Source organism: Ranitomeya variabilis, chromosome 4, assembly GCF_051348905.1.
Source record: "Ranitomeya variabilis isolate aRanVar5 chromosome 4, aRanVar5.hap1, whole genome shotgun sequence".
Classification (NCBI taxonomy): Eukaryota; Metazoa; Chordata; class Amphibia; order Anura; family Dendrobatidae; genus Ranitomeya; species Ranitomeya variabilis.
In genome coordinates, this window is record NC_135235.1 from 61960658 (window position 1) to 61980267 (window position 19610).

General features: G+C 48.7%; 1 protein-coding gene across 1 annotated transcript in view; it reads right to left on the reverse strand.

The window, feature by feature from the left end:
* The window catches only part of LOC143766484 (C-type lectin domain family 12 member A-like), a 43784-nt gene that overhangs the window by 16780 nt on the left and 7394 nt on the right, over window positions 1-19610 (reverse strand). The window contains exons 2-3 of the mRNA XM_077254198.1: window positions 11161-11274; window positions 9053-9166 (exon numbers count right to left, since the gene is read on the reverse strand). Coding sequence (XP_077110313.1) covers window positions 9053-9166; window positions 11161-11274 — 228 coding nt within the window. The remainder of the gene's footprint in view (window positions 1-9052; window positions 9167-11160; window positions 11275-19610) is intronic.

Below are 19610 nucleotides of genomic sequence, written 5' to 3' on the forward strand. Positions count from 1 at the left end.
ACAGGTGGCAAAGCTAGGTACAGGGGTGGGTTCCTCTGCTGAGTAGCAGACAGTGGTAGTTCGTGCACAGTATTCACAGGTCTAAATGGAGGGCAGGGCCCCAGTATATTTTTGCTATCATCTATCATTTCAACAAATTGGTATTGGCAGTGTTATTGAAGGATTTAACAGCACTAAACAGTGGTGGAGCAGTGAGAGGTAAGTTTTGCAAGTGGTAGAGCACTGTTTGAGCTGGGGGAACACTCTCTCGTGGGCGGCGGTTCTGGCCCAGGGCCACTCATATTACGACGGTGTGTCTGACGTTGGGTGTGCACCACCTCCGCCAGAGACACATCATTGTACTATGAGGGACCCTGTGCCAGTGCCGTCGCCCAAAAGTGGGCACACCCACCTGTCCAGGCAAACGGCACTCGCACGGGTGCTGGCGCCAAGTGGTGACCACGGCCCCGTGTGGGGAGTCAGCCCATTTAGGGAGGTGTAAAAATGGCCTATGGTGGACATTCAGCAGCTGCAAATGGAGGAATTGGAGCAGTCAGTAAGAGGAGGCCAAAAGCAAGACCTTTTTACCTGAAAGCTACGTGTCAGCAGGGGAAGGTGGGGCAAAATAATTTGAAATCCATGATTGGTTCATTTTAATGAAGGTTAGATCATCAACATTTTGGGTAGCCAGACGAGTCCTTTTTTCGGTCAGTATTGAACCAGCAGCACAGAATATTCTTTCTGATAGCAAACTAGCAGCTGGGCAAGCGAGCTCCTGTAATGCATATTCTGCCAATTCAGGCCAGGTGTCTATTTTAGATGCCCAATAATCAAAGGGGAATGACCTGTGAGGGAGAACATCGATAAGGGAGGAAAAATAGTTTGTAACCATACTGGACAAATGTTGTCTCCTGTCACTTTGAATTGATGCAGCAGTACCTGTCATGTCTGCGGTCATTGCAAAATCACTCCACAAGCTGGTCATAAAACCCCTCTGTCCAACCGCCGCTGTGTGCTGGGAATGCCTGAACCAAACGGTCTGCAAGAGTTGCTTGTTTGGTAGCCAATATTTGCTCAAGTTTCTCATGTGGCATGATATTTTGCAATTTCCCTTTATAGCGTGGATCCAGGAGGCAGGCCAACCAGTAATCGTCATCGGTCATCATTTTGATAATGTGGGGGTCCCTTTTTAGGATACGCAAGGCATAATCAGCCATGTGGGCCCATGTTCCAGGTGTCAATTCACTGCTTGTGCTGGGTTGAGGAGCACTTTCTGGCAAATCAACATCAGTTGTCTCCCGCAAAAACCCTGTACCTGACCTTGCAATGCCACCAGTTTCTATTGCCCCCTGAGAAGCTTCCTCCTCCCATAAATATTCATCTCCATCCTCCTCCTCCTCTTCGTCTGCCACCTTGTCCAGGAGAGTTCCCTGGGCAGACAATGGCTGACTGTCATCAAGGCTTCCCTCCTCCTTGGCTGCAGACGCCTGCTCCTTAATGTGCATCAAACTTTGCATCAGCAGACGCATTAGTGGGATGCTCATGGTTATGATGGCGTCGTCTGCACTTACCAGCCGTGTGCATTCCTCAAAACACTGAAGGACTTGACAGAGGTCTTGTAGCTTCGACCACTGCACACCAGATAACTCCATGTCTGCCATCCAAGTGCCTGCCCATGTATGTGTATCCTCCCACAAATACATAACAGCACGCCTCTGTTCGCACAGCCTCTGAAGCATGTGCAGTGTGGAGTTACACCTTGGTGCAATGTCGATTATTAGGCAGTGCTGGGGAAGCTTCAATGATCGCTGATGGTTCTGCATATGGCTGGAGTGTACGGGCGACTGGCGGATGTGCGAGCAAAGTCTTCGCACCTTCAGGAGCAGGGCTGGTAACCCCGGATAACTTTTCAGGAAGCACTGCACCACCAGGTTCAAGGTGTGAGCCAGGGAAGATATGTGTTTAGTTCTGAAAGGGCTATGGCAGCCATAAAATTCCTTCCGTTATCACTGACTACCTTGCCTGCCTCAAGATGTACACTGCCCAGCCAGGACTGAGTTTCTTGCTGCAAGAACTCGGCCAGAACTTCCACGGTGTGTCTGTTTTCACCCAAACACTCAATTTCCAACACAGCCTGCTGACGCTTACCACTAGCTGTTCCATAATGGGACACCTCGTGTGCAACACTGGCAGCTGCAGATGGAGTGGTAGGGTGACTGCACTCTGTGGATGAGATTTCGCTTCTGGAGGTGGAGGAGGAGGAGGAGGGTTGTCGAACGCCTACTGCCAACTGTTTCCTAGACCTTGGGCTAGGCAGAACTGTCCCACTATGGCTGTCCCCCGTGGACCCTGCATCCACCACATTAACCCAGTGTGCTGTGATGGACACGTATCGTCCCTGGCCATGCCTACTGGTCCATGCATCTGTTGTGAGGTGCACCTTTATACTGACTGATTGCCTGAGTGCATGGACAATGCGGTCTTTGACATGCTGGTGGAGGGCTTGAATGGCTTTTCTCGCAAAGAAGTGTCGACTGGGTAGGTCATAGCATGGTACTGCGTAGGCCATCATGGCTTTGAAAGCTTCGCTTTCAACCAACTGGTAGGGCATCATCTCTAATGAGATTAGTCTGGCAATGTGGGCGTTCAAACCCTGTGTACACGGATGAAAGGGTGAGTACTTTCTTTTCCTAATGAGAGTCTCTTGTAGGGTGAGCTGGACTGGAGAGGTGCATATGGTGGAACAAGCAGTGGTGGTGGTGGTGGACATGGCAGATTGAGAGAGGGTTGGTGATGGTATTCTCGATGTTAACCTACATACAGTGTTTCCTACCAAAAACCTTGTGATTCCCTGACTGCTTTGGCCTTGCGACGATACCTCCACATTTGCTGCTGGTGGTGTCCTAACCGGTGGGCTTACAGTGAGGGAAGCAATGTTGCTGACTACCTTCATTCTGAGCAGGTGCACCAATGGTATGGGACGTTTGGTAGTTAGTCCAGGCTTGCAAGTGCATGCTGGTTAATTGTCTACGCATGGACGGTGTATTTAAATTTTTGACATTCTGCCCTCTTCTAAAGGTCTTTGAGTATTTCTTACAGATAACTTTGCACTGATCATTCGGATCTTGGTTAAAAAATTGCCACACTGCACTCTTCCTACTATCGAATACCTTTTCAGGCATTGCACGCTGTGCTGCTTTCACCGGATGGCAATGCTGTCCTAAAACTGGTTTTGTTTTCGACACACGTTTTTGGCCTGATACGGGCCTGCTATGAAAGCTGTTGCGATGTTGATGCCTGCTGCGGCTCATCCTCATCCACTTCAGAGCTACTGCCAGCGGCACCCTGTTCCCCCAATGGCTGCCAATCTGGGTCTACAACTGGGTCATCTATCACCTCCTCTTCAATGTCCTGTGCACCTTCCTCTGTGTCACAGTGTAAGGTGCTATAGTGTTCGGGACAGGGCACCATAGTCTCATCAGGGTCAGATTCTGGCTGAGTACACTGCGAGGGCAATGTTGTGATCTGAGTCAATGGAACAGCATAAAAATCTAGCTGTGGCTGTGCATCTGTGCACTCCATGTCCGATTCATCTTGTAATGGACTGTGAACTATTTCCCTTTTGAACCCTGGCACGGTATGTGTAAAGAGCTCCATGGAGTAAACTGTAGTGTCACCTGCCGCATCCTTCACTTTTGCTTTGGGTGAAGGACACAAGGAAGCGACTTGTTCCTGACCGTGAGCATCCACTGACCACTCTCTGCTTTTAAATTTGGAACTTTCAGAAGAGGAGGCGAAAGAGCTAGAGGCTGAGTCAGCAAGGAAAGCCAAAACTTTTTCCTGCTGCTCAGGCTTTAAAAGTAGTTTTCCTAGTCCCAGAAAAGGGAGCCTTCGAGGCCTTGTGTAGCCAGACGATGACGCTGGCTCAACAACTCGAGCCTTAGGTGCTATTTTGCTTTTCCCATTACCACCAGATGCTCCTCCACCACCACCACCACCATCATTACCAGCTGGCAATGACCGCCCACGGCCTCTTCCACCAGACTTCCTCATTTTTGGGAAAGTGTAAACAAACTATCAACCGTTATATGGTACTGTAAAGCAAGGTAGATGGTGTATGTAAACTTGTTGAGAATTTAACTCTTCTTTTTATGTGTGGGATACGGCGGCAAAAATAAGGCCCACTGTATTACACTACACAGTATAAGTGGCAGAAAGTGGCTGGCAGATATACGCCAAACAGAACTGATGCAGATGCACTTAGTGGCAATATAAATCTCCCTTTATATGTGTGGGAGACTGCTGCAAAAAAAAAAAACAGGCCCACTGTATTACACTACACAGTATAACTGGCAGAACGTGGCTGGCAGATACATGCAAACAGAACTGACGCAGATGCACTTAGTGGCAATATAAATCTCCCTTTTTATGTGTGGGAGACTGCGGCAAAAAAAACAGGCCCACTGTATTACACTACACAGTATAAGTGGCAGAACGTGGCTGCCAGATGTACGCAAACAGAACTGACACAGATGCACTTAGTGGCAATATAAATCTCCCTTTTTATGTGTGGGAGACTGCTGCAAAAAAAACAGGCCCACTGTATTACACTACACAGTATAAGTGGCAGAAAGTGACTGGAAGACATATAAAAAAAAAGGGACTGTACTACAATAACAATCTCCCTACAATGATCTCAGGAGTCAGGACAAGTATGGCAGCCAGCAATAAAAATGACTGCTGCACACAAAAGTGGGGACAAATAAACAATATAACTGCAGAAAGGAGCAACAGGACTTTTGCTTTTAAAAAAGCTGTTGGTTTACACAGCGGCGTACACACAGCAATACAGCTATCTGGGAGCCTTATAAGCTACAGAGCTGATGCACAGAAATCTAGCCTCCACTGTCCCTGCAAAGAAAAGGTGGTGTTGGACAGTGAAAATCGCTACAGCACAAGTGGTTTGGGGGTTAATCTTTCCTCCCTAACAATATCCCTGCTTCTGACGAAGCTGCCAGCAACCTCTCCCTATGCTCAGATCGGCAGAAGTAAGATGGCGGTCGGTGTGCACGCCCCTTTATAGCCCCTGTGACGCCGCAGAAAGCAAACCAATCACTGTCATGCCCTTCTCTAAGATGGTGGGGACCGAGATCTATGCCCACACTCTGCGTCCACCTTCATTGGCTGAGAAATGGCACTGAAAGCATCATACGAAACGCGACTTTGGCACGAAGATAGCCGACAGCATGGCCGATCCCACACTGGGATCGGGTCGGGTTTCACGAAACCCGACTTTGCCGAAAGTCGGCGATTTTTGAAATTGTCTGATCCGTTTCCCTCAACCCTACTCACCACCTGTGCACTTGACCCCATTCCTTCCCACCTGCTCCCCAACCTCACTAACACGCTCATTCCAGCCCTAACCCAACGCTTCAACCTATCGCTTTCTTCTGGTACCTTTCCCTCTGCTTTCAAACATGCCACCATGACATCCATCCTCAGAAAAACTAACCTTGACCCAACTGCTATGCCCAGCTATCGTCCCATATCACTGCTCCCGTTTGCTTCAAAATTCCTTGAGCAGCATGTCCATGCTCAACTTTCCTCCCACCTCTCATCTAACTCTCTCCTTGACAGCCTCCAATCTGGCTTCCACCCCCACCACTCCACCGAAACTGCCCTGACAAAAATTACTAATGACTAGTGTTGAGCGATACCTTCCGATATTCAAAAGTATCGGTATCGGATTGGATCGGCCGATATCCAAAAAATATCGGATATCGATACCGATACCCGATACCAATACAAGTCAATGGGACACAAATATCGGAAGCTATCCTGGATGGTTCCCAGGGTCTGAAGGAGAGGAAACTCTCCTTCAGGCCCTGAGATCCATATTCATGTAAAAAATAAAGAATAAAAATAAAAAATATGGATATACTCACCCCTCCGACGGACCCTGGTTCTAACCGGTGCAAGCGTCTGCCTCTGTTCCTAAGAATGCAGTGAGTGAAGGACCTTCAATGACATCGCAGTAACATGAGCAGTCACGCGACCAATCACAAGACCGCAACGTCATCGCAGGTCCTACACTCACTGCATTCTTAGGAACGGAGGCTGCCGGTTGCACCGCTGAGGTCCAGGGTCCGTCAAAGGGGTGAATATATCCATATTTTTTATTTTTATTCTTTATTTTTTACATGAATATGGATCCCAGGGCCTGAAGGAGAGTCTCCTCTCCTCCAGACCCTGGGAACCATATGCACCGCACATGCCTGGGAACATAGGAACTTCCGATTCCGATTTCCGATATCACAAAAATATCGGAACTCGGTATCGGAATTCCGATACAGCGAACATCGGCCGATACCCGATATTTGCAGTATCAGAATGCTCAACACTACTAGTGACTTACTCACAGCCAAAGGAAACAGACAGTTCTCCATCCTCCACCTGTCCTCTGCCTTCAACACAGTCGACCACTGCCTACTGCTACAAATTCTTTCTTCCCTTGGCATCAAAGACCTTGCTCTGTCCTGGATTGCCTCATACCTTTCCGACAGCACATTTAGCATTTCCCACTCTCGCACTACCTCCTCATCCCACCCTCTCTCTGTTGGTGTCCCCAAGACTCTGTCCTGGGGCCCCTACTTTTTTCCATCTATACCATTGGCCTAGGACAACTCATAAAGTCCCATGACTTCCAGTACCACCTGTATGTGAACGATACTCAGATGTTCATCTTTGGCCCAGATGTCACCTCTCTGCTGTCCAGAATCCCAGAGTGTCTTTCAGCCATATCCTCCTTCTTCACCTCTCGCTACCTAAAACTCAATGTAGACAAAACTGAACTCATCATCTTTCCCCATCTTGTGTATCTCGTCATCTACCTGATCTATCTATTACGGTAAAAGGCATCACGCTCTTTCTCGCACCTGAAATACGCTGCCTCAGGGTAACTCTCAACTCTGCCCTGTCCTTCAAACCGCAAGTCCAAACTCTTGTCACCTCCTGTCACCTCCTGTCACCTCCAACTCAAAAATATTGCCAGAATCCATCCCTTCTTCAGGACACAATTGACGAAAACTCTTGTGAATGCCTTCATCATCTCCTGCCTCGATTACTGCCACACCCTCCTCTGTGGCCTCCCCGCTAACTCACTTGCACCGCTCCAGTCTGTCCTCAACTCTGCTGTCCGGCTAATCAACCTCTCTCCTCGCTACTCTCCTGCTTATCCCCTCTGAAAATCCCTCCACTGGCTCCCAATTCCCCAACTAATCCAGTTCAAACTACTAACACTGATCTACAAAGCAATCCACAACCTGTCCCCTCCCTACATCTCTGAACTCATCTCCCAATATCTTCCCTCACATAATCTCCGATTCTCCCAAGACCTCCTACTCTCCTCCACAGTTATTCGTTCCTCGCACAACCGCCTCCAGGATTTCTCCCGAATATCCCCCATCTTCTGGAATTCCACGCCTCAACACGTCCAATTATCCACCACACTTGGATCCTTCAGACGGAACCTGAAAACCTATCTCTTCAAGAAAGCCTACAGCCTGCATTAACCATTCTGCCGCCTCACCACCACCCGAGCTGCCGCACCCCTGACCTTCTGTCTCTTCCTAGTGTTGAGCATTCCGATACCGCAAGTATCGGGTATCGGCCGATACTTGCGGGTATCGGAATTCCGATACCGAGATCCGATACTTTTGTGGTATCGGGTATCGGTATCGAAACAACATTAATGTGTAAAATAAAGAATTAAAATAAAAAATATTGCTATACTCACCTCTCCGACACAGCCTGGACCTCACCGAGGGAACTGGCAGCATTCTTTGCTTAAAATGCGCGCGTTTACTTCCTTCCGTGATGTCACGGCTTGTGATTGGTCGCGTGCCGCCCATGTGGCCGCGACGCGACCAATCACAGCAAGCCGTGACGTAATTTTCAGGTCCTCAATGCCTAATTCTAGGCATTCAGGATTTTAAAATTACGTTCCGGCTTGTGATTGGTCACGTCGCGGTCACATAGGCGACGCGATCAATCACAAGCCGTGACGTCACGGGAGGCAGGAAACGCGCGCATTTTAAAATTACGTCACGGCTTGTGATTGGTTGCGTGCCGCCCATGTGACCGCTGTGATTGGTCGCGTCGCGGTCACATGGTCGGCACGCAACCAATCACAAGCCGTGACGTAATTTTAAAATGCGCGCGTTTCCTGTCTCCCGTGACGTCACGGCTTGTGATTGGTCGCGTCGCCCATGTGACCACGATGCGACCAATCACAAGCCGGAACGTAATTTTAAAATCCTGAATGCCTAGAATTAGGCATTGAGGACCTGAAAATTACGTCACGGCTTGCTGTGATTGGTCGCGTCGTGGCCACATGGGCGGCACGCGACCAATCACAAGCCGTGACGTCACGGAAGGAAGTAAACGCGCGCATTTTAAGCAAAGAACGCTGCCGGTTCCCTCGGTGAGGTCCAGGCTGCGTCGGAGAGGTGAGTATAGCAATATTTTTTATTTTAATTCTTTATTTTACACATTAATATGGATCCCAGGGCCTGAAGGAGAGTTTCCTCTCCTTCAGACCCTGGGAACCATCAGGGATACCGTCCGATACTTGAGTCCCATTGACTTGTATTGGTATCGGGTATCGGTATCGGATTAGATCCGATACTTTGCCGGTATCGGCCGATACTTTCCGATACCGATACTTTCAAGCATCGGACGGTATCGCTGAACACTATCTCTTCCCCATTATCCCATAGAATGTAAATCCGCAAGGACAGGGTCCTCTCCCCTCTGTACCAGTCTGTTATTGTAAATTTGTTTACTGTACATGATATCTATAACTTTGTATGCAACCCTTTCTCATGTACAGCACCATGGAATTGATGGTGCTACACAAATAAATAATAATAATAATAATAATAATAATAATAATAATAAAATGTTATGTCAACACAACTTTTCTCCTAACAGATTTCTGATGGATCCATTCTAATGGACTATTACTGGACATGTGAATATAGACTTACACTTGTTGTTTGTTGAAGGTTTTTACCTTTTTGCTCCTCTTCATTTTTTATGCACAGCTCATTTTTCACAATCGCCAGCGTTTGTGAGATGCTTTTGATTCTACTTTGGAAATACTTTTGCTTTTCAGATGTCTTCAATACTTTGGAAAAGAAAATTTTTTTACAAACCACAGTAAAATGTATAAAAAATAAGCTAATTATTTCAAATACTAAATTATAGTAATACAAGGTGCGCGTACAGTATTTTTTTTTAAAGTGCCACTCTAGACTTTTTTATTCGACAGAGCATTCTCCTCATCTGCTTTTAGCCACCACATAACAGCTTTTGTAAGCCAGATCACTGTGTGTTCATTCTGGATTCCCAAAGACATCCATTAAGAAGATTTTAAAACGTGAACTCCGCTTCATACAACAACCACTGTGTGATTTGGCAAGACAACAATGGCAGTCACAAATCCAGAGTGGGGCTGAAAATGGGTGAATATGGCTACAAATAAGTATTGTCTACATTAATTATACTCACATACAAGATTCCTAAAAAAGGAATGAAAAATGCAGGACTGGTACATTAAATAATGGGTGGGTAACTGACAACTATGAGGTTAAGAATTTTAGTTTACCTTAGATGTCAAATCTGCAATTATTTAGTGATTACAGATAATCTAAACTTTTGAAACTCGAATTCACCGGGTTCATCAAATTTCTCCCCAAAATTTGATTTTCAGCTACTCAATCCACCATGAATCTCCATAAAGCAAGGTCTCCAATTACCCTGAAAATATGTGTATTCAACACTTTTCATTCTTTTTAACACAAACACAGCCTTAGTAATGTCAAAGTGCCCTTGCTTTAGAAATGGTAACCAGAAGTAGCCAACAGCCCATTTAATAACAGAACAAAATGACAAACTTTTCATGTTTTTTCAAAATTAAATGGCTGTCCAAAAATGATCTGTTATAGTCATCTCTGATCAGACAGACCATTCTTTGCAGCAAACTAACTAAAACTATCAGAAATAAAATCATGTGATTGACATGAGCGATGTGTCATATATTACATAATGTCCTCTGCTTTCTTCCCACTAATACGCTTGTCAGAGGCATGTACTATTTCCTGAACATCTGGTGCTAGATATGGTGGTGGTCAGTGGTGTAATAAGAGTTCTATGAGCTCCAATATAAAATGTGTATCTGGGACCCCACTGGAATGTTGGCCCAATATTCGATCCCTGTAATAATGTTCTACATCCTAGCTTCTTTCCTGTAAAAATATCCCCTATCCTGTAATAATGTCCTTCAGCCTGGCCTCTATCCTTTTACAGTGGCTCTTATTCTGATTCTCATCCTGTAAGGACCTTTGTCCTAGTCCTTCCTGTAATAATGTAACCAATACTGTAATAATGTCCCCAGCCTTGGTCCCAATCTTTTAATAATGTCCCATGGTTTGGCGACATAAAAATTAACAGTTCCTCTCACCTATCCTTGCTCCCATGGAGAGCAATGACCTCTTCCTCCTCCATATCTGGGTAAGGTGGGCAGATGACATCATATGCTGCCTGCGATGGGCAAATTAATGTTGACTGTTGGCCTTTGATTGGCTGGCAGCCTGTATAGCTATTACAATGCAGGGAGTCAGTGACTCTTTGTGCCAAATAAACTTCAGCTGAATCACATTCAATTTAAAATGGCACTTGCATGTTCTGTCCTCTTGGCTCTATGGGTTTGGTCACAACCTCTGCAACCGCATTACGACCTGGGGTTGATGCTTCTGCTGTTGCTAGCAGCTCCCATTTTCTTAGTATGTCTTTTTTTTACAAACATTTTATGGAAACACTATAAACTATAATTAACTTTTAACAATCTATTCAAATAAAATTATGAAACCCTTTCTAAAATGGCAAGACTTCTGCTGTCAGCCAGTGCTGGGGGTGCAGTTATACAATACAGAGAGCGGAGATTGGAACCATGCTGGCAGAACCACTATTATGGAAGTCGAACACTGGGCAGGTTCAGAACACAATTTACCTGTAGATTAACCTCATATCTGCATGTTAAAAGCATTATTTTGCATGACAGACTCCCTTTAATCCTTTATGAAACTTTGTTTAGTTTTGGCAGGCACTACCAATACTTACATAAAATAGCCATTGTTAACAAAGCAAGGAGAAGAATAACAATTAGTATCCCTATGATAATATACGTTATCTTCTGACTTCTGCAGGGATTGTGATTACGTTCAGAGGAAGTACCTGCAAGGAAGCCAAAAAAAGGAACTGAATTCTAATAAGTTATGAACAGGCTTGTACAGCAATTCCATGTAAAATGGCCGAGATTTCCCTATCGATTTTCACCCTTTTGACAGTTTCATCAAGGCGGGTGTAAAATATATTATTTTTATTAGTGCAGAAGGGTTAGGAGAATGGGCAGTTTTCTGGGTGCAGGACCAAGACCCTGGTGCTTCAGGATACATAAAGGCCCCTTTACCACATAGGTTATACGGTGACATGTTTTTTGGGGTACAAGAGGATGAAAGTTGTATCATTGAGATCCCTTTTTATATAATAAAAACTTAAAACTACTCATAATATAACCAAAAAAAGAATGGCAGTAATAAAGGTGCCAATTTGCCAATTGTTCCAAATGTCTAAAATGATAAATATGAGAAAGCTCATTAGACATGTTAGACAGTCTCCAGAATAATCTGCAAAAATATTTTGCGTCAAGGTAATATACTTTTCAGTCTGTTAGTCATTTGTGACATCAGAAAACAAGGCGCCATCACAATAGTTTTAGTGAATTGATTTTTTGGTAAACCAAAAGGGTTTGAGATAGGTAACATAGAGAGATGAGCGAATAAATTTGAGCGGAATTTAATTTGCCAAAATGTGCTTTTTTTCATTCGCCCTCATTCGGATTCAGCAAAACGGTAGCCTTTGGCTGTCATTTTTCTTAACTGTGCTCTCATGCTGTACCAGGACCTCCAGTTTGAAGGAAAGCCCAGGAGGATTTTTCGTAATTGCATGAAAGGTCTCAGTGTCATGACTAGTGTTGAGCATTCCGATACCGCAAGTATCGGGTATCGGCCGATACTTGCGGTATCGGAATTCCGATACCGGGATTCCGATACTTGCCGCGTATCGGATACCGGAATCGGAAGTTCCAAGATTCAAAAAGCAGAAATTCAGCCAATGAGAATGATTCCAAGTGTGGGCACATCCTGTTTAGCATGGAGGGCATGAAACTACTGGCAAGGCTGTGATTGGCTGCTGAAATGATGTCATGATGCAGTTTAAAAGTCGCTGGCGCCATTTTGCGATCACTCTGCTGTGAATTCAGTTAGTGACAGGACGCTGTTTGCTGACTGAGGGACAGTTTAGAGATAGCGATTTGCTTCTTTGTGCTTTCCAAAGGCTAATTTAGCAACCGCTGTGTTCACCTACTATTCACCTTGCTTTTGCCTTGTAGCGCTGTTTTCACAGCGATCTGCAAGGTCTGTGTGTGTGTGTGTGTGTGAGTGCAGCCCACTCTCTAGTCTGAGTGCAGCCACATAGGCCATCCATAGCTGGTTGTATTCAGTTCAGGGAGGGTGGTTCATTGCCTCATACTGTTCTTTTTTTTTTTTTTTTTCAAGTAGTGTAGTCTGCTGCACATTTTTTCAAAAAATTCCTATTAGTGTCTTTCCACCCGTCTCCAGCTAATTTGTGGAAAAACACTACATAGGATAACGTAGAGGAGGGTTTTTGGGCCTTGCAGCGCCGTTTACGGCTGTCTGCACGGTCTCCGTGTGACTGCAGCTCGCCCTGTAGTCTGTGAGCAGCCATAGCCTGGTTGTCTCCAGCTCAGGGTTGTTCACTGCGTCATACCGCCAAATCAATTTTCATTTTGTTTTAAGTAGTGTAGTCTGCTGCTAATTTATTCAAAAAAATCCTATTAGTGTCTTTCCACCCGTCTCCAGCTAATTTGTGGAAAAACACTACATAGGATAACGTAGAGGAGGGTTTTTGGGCCTTGCAGCGCCGTTTACGGCTGTCTGCACGGTCTCCGTGTGACTGCAGCTCGCCCTGTAGTCTGTGAGCAGCCATAGCCTGGTTGTCTCCAGCTCAGGGTTGTTCACTGCGTCATACCGCCAAATCAATTTTCATTTTGTTTTAAGTAGTGTAGTCTGCTGCTAATTTATTCAAAAAAATCCTATTAGTGTCTTTCCACCCGTCTCCAGCTAATTTGTGGAAAAAACACTACATAGGATAACGTAGAGGAGGGTTTTTGGGCCTTGCAGCGCCGTTTACGGCTGTCTGCACGGTCTCCGTGTGACTGCAGCTCTATCCGTTGTCAGTTCAGCCCCCAAAAAATAAATAAATAATAAAGTTCACCAAACACACCAGTTACACCACTTTACATTTGTGTAGGCCACATTAGCTCATATTAAAGTCTAGTCCACACTTTAGAAAATTAGTGTTTCTTATACCTGTTAGGAGGAGTTGCTCAGGAATAAGCACACAAAGCCGTTAGTACTTTTCTGCTTATCTTTATCAGTCAACCAAGATGAAGAAGGCAGTGAGTAAGGCACGTGGGCGTGGGCGCGGAGCAGGGAGGGGACGTGGGGATTCTGTGCCTGCTGCGGGCACCGGTGACTCATCAGCACCCACTTTCACCAGGCAACAGTCGTTCATGCGCAGCTTTGTGTCAGAGCGCCGTACACCGCTGCTGCGTGAAGACCAAATTGAAGCCGTTGTCGGATGGATGGCAGCTAATGCATCAACTTCAATTAGTGCCACATCCTCTCAGACACAGAGCACTGGAGAGCAGCCATCTGTCTCTTCACCACCTGCCAAATTGCCCAGGCAGACAGAGAGCCCAGGACAGGAGCCGTCTCTACTTCTGTTCTCTGAATCATCTCTTGGCTTGGAAACAGGGGGCCAGCCAAGCAGCATTGGAGAAATGGAAGAAGAGGCAGGGTGCAGTGATGCCCAACAGCTTTTTCTCTCTTCCTCTGAAGAGGCGGGTGGGCCAGTGGCTCCGGTCACCACATCGCAGGCCGCATCAGCTGATGATGACACTCAGGTGCCACTTACTGGTGCGTGCTCTGCTGCTGAGACTACCCAGGAGGAGCAGTTGGGGGCAGAGGGTAGTGTAGATGATGAGGTCCTTGACCCATCTTGGCGTGAGGGACAGGAAGGTGGTGGGAGCAGCTCTGAGGAAGAGATTCCCCGTACGGCCCAAAGAGGGAGAGGGAGGGGGAAGACTGCGGATCCTGCAGCCTCCGCTTTGGCACCCGTTAGGAGCATGTCTCTTCCAAAAGCCAAAAAGGGCGCTCCCAAGACTTGCAGTGCCTGGTCCTTTTTTGACACAGTTGCAGATGACATTTGCTATGTCAGATGCAAGGTGTGTCATCAAAAAGTCAAAAGAGGTCGAAATGTCAGCAGCCTCAATACCTCCAACATGTGGAAACATGTGCGGACCAGGCATGCGGCGTTGTTAGAAAAACACACTGAAGAGCTAGGCCAACCAACAGCGGCAGCTACCACCTCTTCAGCTCGTGTTGCCTCTTCCTCCAGCTCACACGCAGCTGGTTCGGCTTCCTCCCAGGATCGCCGTGGAAGAACCTCTGGCCCTGTTGTCCAGAGACCCGCTGTAATTCCACCCGCAGCACCACTTTCCCAGTCATCCACACACTCCCAGCCCAGTCTACAGCCATCGGTAGTACAGGCATGGGAGAAAAGGCGGCCTTTCTCGTCAAACCACCCACGAGCACAGGCTCTGACTGCAGGCATTGCCAAACTTCTGTCACTGGAAATGCTGTCATTCAGGCTGGTGGAGACTGACAGCTTCCGTGACTTGATGTCATTGGCAGTCCCACAGTACAATGTGCCCAGCCGCTTTTACTTCAGCAGGCAAGCCGTCCCTGCCCTGCACAAGCATGTGGAGGGACACATAAAACACGCGCTACTGAACGCCGTCAGTAGCAAGGTCCACCTCACCACCGATGCGTGGACCAGTCAACATGGACAGGGGCGATACCTTTCCCTCACTGCCCATTGGGTTAATGTTGTTGAGCCGGGTACAGACCGTGCGAGTGGCACAGGACGTGTCCTGCCCACTCCAAGGATTGCAGGAATCCATTCTGTACGCATTGACTCCTCCTCTTACACCAGTTCCTCAGAATCATCGCTGCAGGAGCCGTCACAGTCCACCTCCACATGGACCCGTGATGAACGTGTACCTGTTACGACCGACATGAGCACAGCCGTGGCCAAACGTCAACAGGCCGTGTTGAAATTAATTTTTTGGGGGAATCGTAGCCACACAGCGCAGGAGCTCTGGAATGCCATCAAGCAGGAGAGCAATGTGTGGTTTGTGCCAGCGAATCTCCAGCCAGGCATGGTAGTGTGTGATAATGGCCGAAATCTGGTGGCAGCTCTGGGCCTCGGCAACCTCACTCACATCCCATGTCTGGCACATGTGCTCAATTTGGTCGTGCAGAGCTTTTTGAGGGACTATCCGGATCTTGATGCGCTGCTGCACAAGGTCCGCCTAGAGTGTGCTCACTTGCGGCGTTCCAGCACGGCAAAAGCGCGCATTGCGGCTCTGCAGCGCCGACACCGCCTGCCGGAACATCGCATCATATGTGACCTACCTACCAGGTGGAATTCCACGTTACATATGTTGGAGCGGTTGTGTGAGCAGCAGCAAGCTGTAATGGAGTACCAGCTGCTTCAGGCGCAAAGAAGTCGCACTCAGCGCCGTACAGACTTCACAACCACAGAGTGGGCCACTATGAATGACGTCTGCCAGGTTTTGCGTCCCTTTGATTATTCCACGCGGATGGCGAGTGCAGATGATGCACTAGTCAGCATGACTGTCCCCCTTATCTGCCTGCTTGAAAAATCACTGCAAGCGCTAAGGGATGATGTTGTGGAAGAGGTGGAGGATGAGGATTCACCATTTCCATCATCTTCTGGACAGTCAGCGCCACGTGGTTCCTCACAAACGCGTAGGCAGGGGACAGTTTGTGAGGAGGATGAGGAGGAGTCAATGGAGGAGGAAGACATCCGTCCAGAGGAGGGAGTTACCGAATTGTCCAGTACTCAGTGTGTACAGCGAGGGTGGGGTGATGACGAGCGGGCAGATATCACGCCTCCAGCAGGGGACAGCGTTTCTTGGGCAGTTGGCAGTCTGCAGCACATGGTGGATTACATGCTGCAGTGCCTGAGAAACGACCGCCGCATCGCCCACATTCTCAACATGTCTGATTATTGGGTGTTCACCCTCCTCGATCCTCGCTACCGGGACAACGTAGAAAACCTCATCACACCGTTGAACCGGGAGCGAAAAATGCGGGAGTACCAAGACACACTGGTCAATTCCATCATCTTCTCCATTCCAACTGAGAGAAGTGCTGCTAGTGCATTCCAAAGCAGCTCAGTGCGTCCAGGCAGTGGTGGAGGCTCTGCACAAAGAGGGAGCAGAAGCAGTGCCTCTGCCCAAGGCAAGACCAGTATGGCCCAACTGTGGCACAGTTTTCTGTGCCTGCCACAAAAGTCTACACCATCACAGACGGCTCCAGTCAGCAGGAGGCAACGGTTCCGTCAGATGGTGACAGACTACATGTCTTGCCCTCTTGCTGTACTCCCAGACGGCTCTTCCCCTTTCAAGTTTTGGGTCTCAAAGCTGGATACATGGCCAGAGCTAAGCCAGTATGCATTGGAGGTGCTGTCTTGCCCTGCGGCCAGTGTATTATCGGAACGTGTCTTTAGTGCTGCAGGTGGTGTACTAACTGACCGTCGCATGCGACTATCCTCCGATAACGTTGACCGGCTTACTTTCCTGAAAATGAACAAGGCCTGGATCTCGCAGGAATTTGCCACTCCTCCTCCTGATTAAATAATTAGGTCACTGTATACGTTATCCAGGTCTCCTGTTGTGTTCATCTTTCTACCACCCGAACTTAAATTCCTGGGCTCCAACACCGCCAGTTGAGGCTCAGAAGTGCCGTCTGCACAGTCAAAACATACGACCCAGTGTTATTGGGTTTCAGTAACGTCAGCTGATCCCCAGCTGTGTAGCCGGCAATGTGTCATGCGACCGCCACGCTGACACAACAACTGAAATGTAAGGGAATCTGTCCCCCCCCCAAGGCGTTTGTTACTGAAAGAGCCTCCTTGTGCAGCAGTAATGCTGCACAAGGAAAAGGTAGCTATTTTGGTTTAGCTCCTTGCACACGCAGAACTTAACACTTATAAAATGTGTCCACTGATACCGTAAAACCGTCCCGGAGGTGGGACTTTCCTTCGTAATATGACGCAGCACAGCCGTCATTCCTCCCCCCCCGGCGCCGCGCCCCGGCTCCTCAGCGTTGTTTGATTCCGTCCCGGAGCCTGCGCTGTTATGTTATCCCGTGGCCAGGCACACTTAGCGCTGCCCGTCTTCTGGCATCATTTGGTGTCAGGATGGCTGCGCCTGTGCGGCCACGCTGGCCGAGGGCCCGCCTCGCAGTGTCTTCTGATTTAATCCCACTGGGGGCCTGGGATCCGTGGACATGCGCAGTGCATATCTGAACCTCCACCTCTCACTCATCTCCCTACGGCTTCTTCAGACTGTTCGGTGTCAGCTGGTCCCTAATAGCATGCCACGGCCGTGACACCGCACAGTCTTAAGAAGCCGTAGGGAGGGGAGTGAGAGGCGAGGATATGCACTGCGCATGGCCATGGATCCCAGGCCCCCAGTGGGATAAAATCAGAAGACACTGCGAGGCGGGCTCTCGGCCAGCGCGGCCGCACAGGCGCAGCCAGCCTGACACCAAATGATGTCAGAAGATGGGCAGCGCTAAGTGTGCCTGGCCAAGGGATAACATAACAGCGCAGGCTCTGGGACGGAATCAAACTACGCTGAGGAGCCGGGGCGCGGCGCCCGGGGGGGAGGAATGACGGCTGTGCTGCGTCATATTACGAAGGAAAGTCCCACCTCCGGGACGGTTTCACGGTTTCAGGGGACACATTTTATAAGTGTTTAGTTCTGTGTTTGCAAGGAGCATGATAAAAAGAGCCACCTTTTCCTTTTGCATCTTTTGTGCTGCACAAGCTGGCTCTTTCAGCTACAAACGCCTTGGGGGGGGTTAATGGTTCCCTTTCGACTTTCTCAGGCTTCGGCCTACATTGTGTTCCTCTGCTTTTCCACCTGTCCCTGGGCTCCAACACCGCCAGTTGCCGTCCAAAAGTGCTGTACGCACAGTCAACAGTCCCTCCTCTGTTATTGGGGTTCAGTAACGTCAGCTGTTCCCCTGCTGTGTGTGTGGCAAACCCTCCTACCTCCTCCACCTCCTCCTCCTCCACCTGTCCCTGGGCTCCAACACCGCTAGTTGCCGTCCAGAAGTGCTGTCCGCACAGTCCCGACAGTCGCTCCTCTGTTATTGGGGTTCAGTAACGTCAGCTGTTCCCCTGCTGTGTGTGTGGCAATCCCTCCTACCTCCTCCACCTCCTCCTCCTCCACCTGTCCCTGGGCTCCAACACCGCTAGTTGCCATCCAGAAGTGCTGTCCGCACAGTCCCGACAGTCCCTCCTCTGTTATTGGGGTTCAGTAACGTCAGCTGTTCCCCTGCTGTGTGTGTGGCAATCCCTCCTACCTCCTCCACCTCCTCCTCCTCCACCTGTCCCTGGGCTCCAACACCGCTAGTTGCCGTCCAGAAGTGCTGTCCGCACAGTCCCGACAGTCCCTCCTCTGTTATTGGGGTTCAGTAACGTCAGCTGTTCCCCTGCTGTGTGTGTGGCAAACCCTCCTACCTCCTCCACCTCCTCCTCCTCCACCTGTCCCTGGGCTCCAACACCGCTAGTTGCCGTCCAGAAGTGCTGTCCGCACAGTCCCGACAGTCCCTCCTCTGTTATTGGGGTTCAGTAACGTCAGCTGTTCCCCTGCTGTGTGTGTGGCAATCCCTCCTACCTCCTCCACCTCCTCCTCCACCTGTCCCTGGGCTCCAACACCGCCAGTTGCCATCCAGAAGTGCTGTACGCACAGTCAACAGTCCCTCCTCTGTTATTGGGGTTCAGTAACGTCAGCTGTTCCCCTGCTGTGTGTGTGGCAAACCCTCCTACCTCCTCCACCTCCTCCTCCTCCACCTGTCCCTGGGCTCCAACACCGCTAGTTGCCGTCCAGAAGTGCTGTCCGCACAGTCCCGACAGTCGCTCCTCTGTTATTGGGGTTCAGTAACGTCAGCTGTTCCCCTGCTGTGTGTGTGGCAATCCCTCCTACCTCCTCCACCTCCTCCTCCTCCACCTGTCCCTGGGCTCCAACACCGCTAGTTGCCGTCCAGAAGTGCTGTCCGCACAGTCCCGACAGTCCCTCCTCTGTTATTGGGGTTCAGTAACGTCAGCTGTTCCCCTGCTGTGTGTGTGGCAATCCCTCCTACCTCCTCCACCTCCTCCTCCTCCACCTGTCCCTGGGCTCCAACACCGCTAGTTGCCATCCAGAAGTGCTGTCCGCACAGTCCCGACAGTCCCTCCTCTGTTATTGGGGTTCAGTAACGTCAGCTGTTCCCCTGCTGTGTGTGTGGCAAACCCTCCTACCTCCTCCACCTCCTCCTCCTCCACCTGTC